Genomic DNA, 11,876 nt, shown 5'->3' on the forward strand with positions numbered 1-11,876 from the left:
AATTGCCCCATTCATCAGGTGGCACCATCAATGAATTAGGAAGGTCTAAAATAAGACTCACATTTCTTAGTCTTCCTAGGAAGCTTTTCCTTTCTTTCAGTGGGAAGCAGAAGGGATGGAGGAATAAGGAAGGGTTGCTTTTATACCGACCACCATGCAATATTACTGAGGCTAATGAAGGCCTAGAGAACAGTTAAACAGGAGATCAGAGCACATTATTAAAATGCTAGCCACCAACGTGAGTGCGTGGATTAGTGGCAATTTAGAGGGATTTATTTTTTATTTTGTATTTGTTTATTTGCAGTTTTTGGCTAGGGCCAGGTTTGAACCCACCATCTCCAGTACATGGGGCTGGCATCCTACTCCTTTGAGCCACAGGCACTGCCCTTAATTTTTGTTTTTAATTACCAAAGTGTACAGGCCCATAAAATGAAAGGTTAATGGTCTTAACCCCTCTCCTTCCTCTCTTTCCTCCAGAGACACCACTTGTATAGCTTGGTATAAATACTTACAGGCTGCTTTCTATGAATATATAATATTACGATTTTTTTACTTTATTTTTTATTGTTTTTGAGACAGTCTCACTTTGGCATTCTGACTAGAGTGCCGTGGCATTATAGCTCACAGCCACCTCAAGTTCTTGGGCTCAAGCAATCCTCTTGCCTCCGTTTTTTCTGTTTTTAGTAGAGACAGGGCGTCATTCTTACTCAGGCTGGTCTTGAACTCCCAGAGTACTAGGATAATAGGCATTAAGGCAGCACACCTGGCGAATATTATGATTTTTTTTTTTATTCAAACTGGAATGAGACCATACATACTTGTCTGCAGAATGCCATTGTTCCCCACCCACATTGTGATACATGGTGAACACTTTCCTGGATCTGCTGGGTCATTCCATTTAACAGCTGCAGAATATTCCTTTGTATGATTTTATGTGATAACGTAATTATTAACTTTCCTACATGTGATTAGTTTGTCCCCCTTTTTCTCTATTACAAACAACGTCGCCGTCAACATTTTGTGCCTGTGTCTTTGTGGACATGTCTGAAGACAGCTGTGGAGTTCAATCCTAGAGGGAGAGCTGCAGTAGTAAGGCATTTAAATGGTTGATAGATATTGCCAAATTGCCTTCCAAAAATATCAGACCAGCTTACATCAAAAAAAGCATGTGAGGGCCCATAGAAGGAAAAGGGTCTCAAAATACGATCTTCAGCAAAGAGAGTGGAGAAGGTTGGAAGGTGATTTAAGGCGTGAGGCAAGCCTTTTGCTTTCCTTCAGCCTGTGGTTTCTGCCTCCCTGGGCACATACTCCATTGAGGGCAGAGAGTAGGGACCTGTTGGGACAGGTTGGTCCCTGCTCCAGGAAGGAAGCCACAGCTCCTGGACCATTCTCGGCGACACACAGAGCCTGTGAAGGAAGGGGACACAGTTGAGGAACTGGGCTGGCGCCTCAGCCCAACCGTGGAGGCTGCCAGCGCCCTGGCTGACACTCAGCTTTGCTGAAATCTAATATCTTGTTTCTTTTTCCTTCTGTGACTAATGAGCAGGATGACAAGTACTGGGCAAGGCGCAGAAAGAACAACATGGCGGCCAAGCGCTCCCGCGACGCCCGGCGGCTGAAAGAGAACCAGATCGCCATCCGGGCGTCGTTCCTGGAGAAGGAGAACTCGGCCCTCCGCCAGGAGGTGGCTGACTTGCGGAAGGAGCTGGGCAAATGCAAGAACATACTTGCCAAGTACGAGGCCAGGCATGGGCCCCTGTAGGACGGCATTTTTGTGGGCTGGCTTCTGAATAGATGGACCGTTTGTTTCCTGTCTGATAGCACCACACCCAAACCAACCTTTCTGACATCAGCACTTTACCAGAGGCATCAACACAACCCACTCCCATCTCGGTGTGCATCTGTGTGTGTGCGTGTGCGTACCTGTGCCGTGCTCACGTGCGTGGTCAGCAGTGTGTGCGTGTGCGTTCCTTTGCACTTGCCATTTGAAGGTAGCCCTCTCACTGTCTTTTAGTTCCAAAAAAAGAAAGGTGCCATGTTTTTACTAGACTTTGGAGCCCTCACCCTTCTCCTCCGCTGCGCCCTTTCCACGTTGCTTCGTGTTCGAGCTTACCTCCTCTTCTTCCGGGACTCTCTGCTTGGATTCACCAAGAAGGGCCCTGGTAAAATAGTGGATGTCAGTTTCTGTTTAGTCTGTAAGTTCCCATGCTGATAAGGTGCGCAGGATAACTTAGCACTACGCTGCGGCCCTGTGCCACCATAGGTTGCTTTCCTCTTCTGTTCCGGTTTGGTGATAATCGTCTTCAAATTTAAAGTGCTGTTTAGATTTATTAGATCCCGTATTTACTTGCCGCTGTTTCTACTAAGTTTCCTTTTCAATTCTACCAACCCCAGATAAGTAAGAGTACTATTATAGAACACAGAGTGTGTTTTTGCACTGTCTGTACTAAAGCAATAATCCTATTGTACGCTAGAGCATGCTGCCTGAGTATTACTAGTGGACGTAGGATATTCTCCCTACCTAAGAATTTCACTGTCTTTAAAAAAAAAAAAAACAAAAATTAAAGCAATGCATTTGAGCATGACCAGAACATCCCTAGGATAAGGAAGCAGAGGGAAACGGGGGGTCTAAGAATGAGGGGTTAACTTACCAGTACATGAGCCCAAAAAACGCGTCCTGGACTCGCCTTTGACATTGATATGTTCAGTTCTGTTGTCTCCCCCCTCCCCCAACCCCTCCCAGCCCCACTTTTCTAGTTAACTTTTTCCATATCCCTCTTAATATTCAAAAACAAGTCATTTCCTTAAGATTCAGTTTCCACCCACCCCCCCTTTTTTTTGGTAATATATATATTTTTGTGAATTATACTTTGCTGTTTAAAAAAAAAATCAGTTAAGTTAAGCCTATGTTTTGTAAGACCCCTTTTCCTAGTGGTGTCCCTTTTGAATGCCTCATAAATTAGTGATCCCGGCGCTTCTGTTTTTTTCTTCTCTGTTTGCTTTTGAACATCTGTGCTCTTATACAGTGGACTTCTGAAAAATGAATGTAAAAGACACTGGTGAATCTCAGAAGGGGATGGTGTTGTCACAAACTGTGGTTAGATCCAATCAAGTTCAATGTTTACTATAGACCAAAAGGAGAGATTATTAAATTGTTTAATGTTTATACAGAGTAATTATAGGAAGTTCTTTTTTGTACAGTATTTTTCAGATATAAATACTGACAATGTATTTTGGAAGACATATATTATATATAGAAAAGAGAAAAGGAGAACTATTCCATGTTTTAAAATTATATAGCAAAGATATATATTCACCCATGTTGTACAGAGAAGGAGTGTGCTTGGGGGTTTTGTGAAGTGTTTAATATTTTAAGCCTATCGCTGACACATCAGCATGTTTCCTGCTTTAAATTAAAATTTTATGACACCATCGAAGTTTGCCATGACGAATCCCGCTCTGCGATACACAGGGAGCTTGCTTGTTTTCTGTGAGGCCTCAGAAAGGAGTCAGTTAACATCACCCAAAAGCACAAAATGGATTTTAGTCAAATATTTATTGGATGATGCAGTGTTTTTTAGGAAAAGCATCTGCCACAAAAATGTTCACTTCAAAATTCTGAGTTCTTGGCATGGAGCGTCACTGCCAGTGCCCCAGACAGTTCGGCTCTTGTCTGCGGGCCTGTGCCTCTCACGCATTAGGAGCGTGATGTCCGTGCTATGTGTATGCTTTGCAATTTGGTAGATATTTTGACTTTAAAGATGACCGTTCTTTTGTTTCACTTCAGTCGTATAACGTCAAGAGATTTCTGCTATTAGGGCAAAGAAAACATTCTGTGCTAGATTAAAATACCCTTCCTCGATGGGATTTTCTAGATTCCTGCCCCCAGAGTATCTAATTTGTTAATAAGCTGGTGGTCTCCTGGTCAGGGTCAGTCCATCGGCTTCTCTCATCCTGTCACAGTCTTGGAAAAGTGGACCAGTAGGATATTCCTCTGAGGAATTCGTTTTGTCCCAGGCTACAGATAATAGCAGGAGATGGGGCAATACTGGAATGGGAATACCTTGTTCAAGTGAATAATTTTACAAGAACAAAACCCTTTGGCAATCTTAAGCCGACGAAATGAGAGATAGTCAGTGAGAGACCCAAGTGGACACAGAGTTGGCCTTTTTACAGGCAAAGAGGCTAATTGCGGCCTTGTTAAATGGCAATTGTCATTAAAATCATTATGTCTTTCTGTGGAACAGTGTTGAAGGATTGTGCCATGGGCCATCCAAATTTATGGCAGTATCAAATGGTAGCTGAAAAACAAAACTTGATATTTGAGCACTGGTCTTTCTTGGAATTAGATGTTTATGTTAAATGAGTATCACAAATGTTTTCTGCAGAAGAAATAAAAAGATCATAATGAAACTTACTTTACTGTGTGCCAGGAGAGGTTTTCAGAAACCTACCTCGTCTTAAATATTTGAACACTTGGGAGTCTGTACAGGTGCCTTATATGCAGGTGATTCTCATGACACACACACATGAACACCACTCCTGGACTGGCTGCCCGGGTGTCCATGGCAGTTACTAGGAGGTGGGGCAGATGTATGAGTGGGAAGCCGCCGCCTGACGGGCAGGGACGTGGGCCAACCTGGGTCAAGCGAGAGCCTGCAGACTGCAGCTCTTAGAAGAATTCTAGTATCATGTTTCACTTTTTCATCTTAAGCATCTTCCAGAGGTTGATTATTTTGGCTATTAAAAATGAATCCAAATCATATAGTGCTGACATCATGTAGACACGATTTGGAATGAGCAGCATAGGACTTTCTGGTTGGGTCCCATTGTAGTTTTCCTATTTTGGCAAAGGCGAAAATTGACTAGCCTATCTTTCTGTTGGTACTATGCCTTGAGAAGGCGGTTAGGGGATAGGAGGGTTGGAAATGATCACTTCTTCTTGCGAAAGTGGCCACTGTGGACCCTACAGAAACCACATCAGGCCAGAGTGTGTCAGGCCCTTTGTCTTTAACACAACAGGGCTCCGTGGAACCCTCCCGCCAAACAAAAGGACCTTTTGTTTGAGGATAGTGTGGATGGAATTCTTGACATCAAGTGGGTGGGAAGCTGAACTAGAGAACCCAGAGGTTCCTTCTAACCCACTGGTTTTGTGGGGAAACTCAACTATACTTCCCAATGTACATGCAGAATGTCAAGGGTCTGTTTTCAGAAGAGCCAAGAATTGTAAGTGGCGCCCTCCCCTGTGCCCCAGGTTAAAACAACAGATATTCTATAAAATGCAAAGTTATACTTCGCCTTCTCTAGTAATTCATTTTCCTCTGATGTTCTTTTCAGGAAAACCCAAAACTTTGCCATAGTTCATGAGAGCAATGGCAAGGAGGCAGACTCAGCATGCTTGTATGTGTGGTGGGTGGAGACCTGGATTTAGCACTGGGGACAGCCCCCTACAGGTGCCTAAGACTAGATATGCTGCCCTCCACGTGGTGGGCCCCTTCTGCCCCAATCTGCTTCTCTTCCTGCCAAGGGCTCTTAGGTACCCCCTGCTGTTGAGGCCAAGGTCTCCTCCATGGTTTTTCTACAATTAATGATGTCATTTAAACAATGAATAAAGCCTTATATGAACCAGATTTAGCAATTAAAGTCAATATGTTTTGTGGGGGGCCGAGTGTGTGTACGTGTGTGTGTGTTTGCGTGACTGTTTATGGTAACATAAAATCTTCAATTTTTGAGCACCTTACCAAACATAACAATAATCTATTATCCTTTTGGCAACACCACAATGATCGCATCTGTTACACAGGTACAAGTTGACATGAGGTTAGTTTAATTGTACACCATGATATTGGTGGTATTTATGCTATTAAAGTCCAAACCTTTATCTGTCTGTGATTCTTAATGTTTAATAAACTTTGAATTTTTTTCCTTTCTTTCATGTATGTTTGTTAACAGTTAGCTAGGAGTTGGCTTCTGTTCATACCCCAGTAACCAAGAGACCATTTACAGAGGTTAATTGGATAGATGATAAAATGATGCTAGTATATAATTAGTAATAAATTAACATTTATTGAGTACTTATGTGCCAGACACTGTACTAAACACCTACATGTAATATTTTATTTACTCCCATATCAACCCTATAAGGTAGTGACAACTCTCATCCTCATTTACAGAGCAGAAAACTGAGGGTTGGGGGTTAGACAGCTTACCTAACATTAACGTAGGTAGCAGTGCCTGAGATGAATCCTGATCCACTGAACGGACATCATTGAGAGGGGTGGTTCCCAAAAGCCAGTCCAGAAACTGTTTTCCTATTAGATATAGCATATGGGACCTATTATAGGAGTATAGATCTAGCAACTCCGAATCAGTAGATTTGGGGCCCAGAATTTTAAATACTCTCTGCTAACTCCCTTTATGGCCAAGTCATTGCAGTCTTGGCTCTGAGTTTGAGTTCAGGACCCCTGGGGGCAATCCATGCAGTAGCTTCAGTAGTTCTGTAATTACCTGACATCATCTGCAACTTCTTTGCACAGAAGCAAATATTTATTTTGCTGTCTAGAAGACTCACAGCATTTCCCCCCTTCCCCTAAATGAATTGGTGAGGGAAGATGGAATAAAACCCCTGATGGGTAAGAAGGCTGGTTTACAGCAGTGTTGCCCAGGCCCAGGGGCTCCACAGCTCTGAGCTAGTGAGAAGGGAGCTTCATGGTGAGGAACACAGTTCTGCATTCAAATCTGTCACCTAGCAGGTATGTGACCTTGAGCAGCTTCCGGACATATTGAGGGGTGGGGAGAAATAATAACAAATGCCCAGTTCCTGGCACATCACGGCCCTCGCTGACCAACTGCATGGGGACCAGGGAAGTGGAATGTATTCCTGGAACACTTTCCAGTTCAATATTTGAGACCATTTGACCCCTCAAAGAGGACAGGAAACAGTCCCCCGTTCACGGTATGGAGCAGGGTGGCTGATGTGAGGGAATCGGTGGTGCCCTCCTAGAGATGTCCTTTCATGTCTGACTTGGATCATAAGCTACCACCAGCTTTGTGTACAAGGTCAGGGCACCGGTCACTTGGTGGCACCTTCCAGTTTAGATGGAGCCATTACACGTTAGAGTTCAGCTTTATTTTCATCATCAGGCACCTTTCTCAGAAATGTATCATTTGGGGACAGCTGATTGCATATTTGTAGGTTAAGATTCTTTGGGGGCAACCAATTGTGTATTTGGCATCTTCCGCATCTCTTAGAGGAAATGACTTCATGGCTAGAGAGTGTTTGGACTCCACGGTGGCATATAGACTCGCACTGGTGCTCAAGCCCTCAGACGCTGGGGGCCTGTCACATGCCGCCTGTGCAGGGTGGCTCTTTCATCCACATTTAGAACATCACTAACCACTCAACCAACCGTCCCTTCTCTTCAAAGCATATGAATTCAATTCCCTCTTTGAAAATCACTGGCCTTGAAGTCTCTTTGGACATCTTCAGCCAGGAATCGGGTGAGAGTTAGTGAAATCTCTCGCGGTCAGGAAATGGCCTCTTGGTAATAAATCAAAAGAACTTTTTAGAGAAGAAAGGTCCCATCAAAGGTAGTAAGCGTCCTCACCCCGCTGGTCTTTGAGTCAGTGAAAACTTGGGTCCGAAGCCCTCTGTCTCTGACAAAAACATCTCATCCTGCAAAGCCTGGCACATGAGCCACTGTGAAGAGCCGTCACCGAGCCCTAAACCTGGACCTTCTGCAGCTGGTGTAACCCTTTCACTACAAAACAGGTACTGTTGTTATCTGTGTTTTGCTGGTGAAGAAGCAGGCTAAAGGAGATTAATCAGAATTGAAACCTAGACGGAAGCCTGGCTCTAGAATTTGACAGCGATAGGGAGCGTGTTGGAGGTTTAGCAAACCCATGTCCACTCCTTGTGGACACGACCTACACCACCTGGTCCAGCCTTCCTTGCACTTAGCATGGTCATGCAACAGTTCTGTCCAGTGGGATACAAGCCATAGTGACCACACAGGCCTATAAACATTGCACCTGAGGCAAGGTGGAGAAAATGGAGACTAAGACGGAAGGAACCCAGGCCCCCAAGTCACAGAATTGTTACACAAGGGAAGACATTTCTCTGGATCAAACCACTGAGGGTTAGTTTTTACAGTGGCCAGCCTGCTCTAATAGCAGAGCCTTCTTCTGAAGCCCAGTGTCTTTATTTGAGTTCTAACATCTTTGCCAGACTCTGGCTTCTGGTTGGAATCCAGGTTCATCACCTCTTACACACATGACTTTGATGTTTGCCCAGCTTGTGAACACACCCCCCAGCCTGGTTTGGCTCAGCCTGCTGGGTGGGATCTTCAGAACACCACCACCTACCCCTACCTCGTGTTTCAAGTTGTCCGGCGTTTGAACACTGTCCAGAGCTGTCCAGCTGTCCTCACGGGGATCACCATCTACTTCCAGATAAGCTTCATCCTCTCCAAGCTCAGATTGTCTCCCAGTCCACTCAGCCCCTCCCCTCAACCCCAGATATTCAGGTACTCACCTAGAGGTGAGGTCTACCATTTCTCAGGGCATGGGTCTTCCTTTTTTTTTTTTTTTTTGGTTCTCGTACTCTCTAAAATTATTTTTAATTTTAAATTATTTTTAAACCATGAACCCACATTGTACGTTATAAAGACTGACATTTAAAACAAAACCACAATCTGGAGACTTTACATCATCTTTTGTATTAACCTGGATGGAGACGGAACACATTCTTCTTAGTAAAGCATCACAAGAATGGAGAAGCAAGAAATCCAATATACTCAATTCTAACATGAAGGCAGCAGATGAGCTAATACAAGGGGTGGGGTAGGGGAATGAGGGAGTGGGGAGAGGGGAGGATGGAGGGAGTGGGGAGCACCGTGTAGGATGCACTCTTTGGGGACGGGACACAATTCTAAAAGGGATTTTATCTAACAAAGGCAACCTAATCCTTTGTACCCTCAATGACTCCCCCCCCCCAAAATTTTTTAAATTACAATCAACTTTTTTTAATATATCCAATGAACTATAGAAACCCCAGTGATTTGATACCTACCCATATCCATTCGAAAAATGCAGTTGGAATTTGCATGTCACTTCTCTCTTTCCTCAAAACCAGTATCTCCATTCTACGTCCCCTCACTGGATTTGTTTCTCAGGTAATATATTTTTATGCTTGAAAGTCTTACCTTGCCCCTCCATCATATTTCTCAGCCATAAAACAATACCTATAGGCTGGAATTGTTTTATTTTCTCTGAACATAAGGCTCATAAAGTTTACGACAATTTTTTTCTGTAGGTATGATTTAAGGTGGCCTTTATTACTAGTATACAAACAACTGCAACCACATGTGTATATTAATACGTTTATAAATAACTACTGGGCTTAAAAACCAAAACTTTAACGGAACTGCAAATCTGGGAGGATGGATGGGGGTGGTTGTGGAATCTTAATCCAAAACCAAAACAAAACAAAACACTGAAATACAAAAAAAAAAAAGACTTCACAGATAGCAAACTTTCTTGTCCCTTGGTTTGAGACAGACATTTTTTAAATCTGGCATTGGAGCTCAGAACACTAGTGAGGTTTAGGAGGGGTGGGAAGTAGGCCTGTCTTTGCAAAGGAGATGAAATATGATTATAAAAGTGGGGGGAAGGAAAAACCAACCAGGCTGAGGCCTCCACAGCAAGCTCTTGCTCAGGCAGGTCCATTTTAAGAAAATATGCACATAAAAGTTGAGGATCTAGAAAGTTCGTAAAACTTGTCCGTCCGAACATATCCCTTGAATATATTTGCTGGTGCACTAGCAGTCGTGCACCTTGCTGGATTTTAAAGCAGGGCATGAGAGTACAGTGGATGGGATGTGACAGAGAGCAGAAGGGTCATTTGGCCAGGTGTGACATTTTTGAAAGGCCTCAAATCAGGATATTCAATTTGCCTCCAAATGAATTACATTCCCAGGGATAGAATGAAAAAAAAATCTTTTTTTGGTAACTTTCTTTGGACATTCTTTTTCATCTTTTGAAATGTCTCTTCAAGCCTATAGAATAAAACTGACCCCAAGCTTCCCTTGTAGCTTTGAAGGGAAGCAGGAAGGGGTATTAGATCTGGGGAGGCCCCAGAAGGAAGGTGATGGCTGAGCTGAGTGAGGATGAGCAGGAGCTTGTGAGAAGAGAGGGGGAGGGACATTCCAGGTAGCAGCACGGAGATGAGAGAGGACAGAGCCCTTCTATGGGCAACAGCCTGGTTGGCACATAGGCCATGGGGGGTGGGGTGGGGAATGAAGCAGAGTCAGACCATCATCACAGTTGCATGCTGCTCTAAGGCCTTTGGACTTTATCTTGACTGGGAGAACAGCATAAGCAGATTCCTATATTAGAAAGATTATGCTGGCAGCTACATGGATGATGGACTGCAAGGAATTAGGAAGAGCTGCAATCTTTGAATACATCTCCAAGGATGAGACGGATGTGTAGATTCAAGAGCTGTTTCAGGAGGTTGAATCTGTAGGATTTGGTGGAAGAAGTGAAGGCCAGCTCTGAAGTTTCATTTACACAGTCTCAGTCAATCCATGCTTCACAGAGAGGGATGCACGGAGGAGTCTGTAAAAGCAGCCATACCGGGTCCACTGGCAGTGGAACGCCAGCCTGCTTTCTTTAGAAAGCTCTCCCGGATTAGTCTGCTCCACACCCCCCTGGTTGCAAGGGATGTGGGTCAGGGATTGTAGCCTTCACCATTCAGTAAAAGAAACTGAAGCTCAAACAGTTCTGAAATCAGAATTTCTGGAACACAACTTGCAACTAGGAAGTGGTAATCCTGGGATTTGAGCCCCAGTGTTTTGGGTGCCAGGCCCATTCCTGTTCCAGAGATGCTGGTCCTTGCCCATCTGCCCGCTCCCCCTTCCTGCCCACCCACTGTCCTAGATATGCGTCAGTGTGGCTGATATGCTCAGACCTTATGGGCCTCACTTCCATCCACAGCTGCCCAGACCAGGAGGGACCCCTGGCCCTGTGAGGGCTGCTCCATAGCATCACCTGGGAAGCCGATCTAAGGCCATGGTGCTCAAGCTTTGCTGCTCATTAGGATCACCTGAGAAACTTTCACAACTCCTGAATCCCGGGTCATACTTCAAACCAAGTATGGATCAAAATTGGGAGTTGAGGGGTTGAACCTGGACATCAGTAGTTTAAAATTTTCCCCAGATGATTTCAATTGCAGCGTTTGTGCTCTCAGGGTTTTTCTTCTTTTCATATATTTTAATTATGCATCTTATTTTGAAATTAGTTAATGACCATCAGGCAAAGTATGGTACTGTCAGTAATTTATGATAATGCTGGATTGTAAGCACCACACTATTTATTGAATACTACAAGAAGGAGAAAAACTAAAAGCATTTTTTGCTTAGAACTGGAGCCAGATAAAGGCACCCACTATTGCCACTGACACTCAGCATAGTTCTGCAAGTCTTAGCCAATGCAATCAGACAAGAGAAAGATATTAAGAGTACTGGGATGGGGAAAGGGGAGATGAAACTATCACTCTTTGATGATGATATGATATTATACTTAGAAAATACCGAGGATTCAACCGTGAGATTCCTGAAAATGATCAAGAACGACAGCAGCATCTCAGGATATAAAATCAGTGTTCACAAATCAGTGGGCTTCCTAAATGCCAACAACAGGCAAGCTGGGACTCAAATCTAAGGACATGATATCCTTGACAGTAGCACCAAAGAAAATTAATTTCCCTGGAATTTACTTAACAAAAGGTGTGAAGGATCTCACGGAGAGAACTAGGAAACGCTGAGAAAGAAACAGCAGAGGATGTTAACAGATGGAAGAACATACCACGCTCAAGG

The 11,876-nt window shown here is 43.9% G+C and overlaps 1 protein-coding gene across 2 annotated transcripts in view; it reads left to right on the plus strand.

Moving 5' to 3' along the window:
• Positions 1 to 5,929, plus strand: part of HLF (HLF, PAR bZIP transcription factor) — a 59,129-nt gene extending 53,200 nt beyond the window's left edge. The window contains exon 4 of one of the 2 annotated variants that reach the window (XM_003800026.3): positions 1,547 to 5,929. In XM_003800026.3, coding sequence (XP_003800074.1) covers positions 1,547 to 1,762 — 216 coding nt within the window. In that variant the 3' untranslated portion in view covers positions 1,763 to 5,929. Of the gene's footprint in view, positions 1 to 1,543 lie in introns of both variants that reach the window. The other variant, XM_012811541.2, reaches the window with a different exon arrangement.
• Positions 5,930 to 11,876: the final 5,947 nt, after the last annotated feature.

This window comes from Otolemur garnettii, unplaced genomic scaffold, assembly GCF_000181295.1.
Source record: "Otolemur garnettii isolate 467f Iridium unplaced genomic scaffold, OtoGar3 scaffold00162, whole genome shotgun sequence".
In the NCBI taxonomy this organism is placed as follows: domain Eukaryota; kingdom Metazoa; phylum Chordata; class Mammalia; order Primates; family Galagidae; genus Otolemur; species Otolemur garnettii.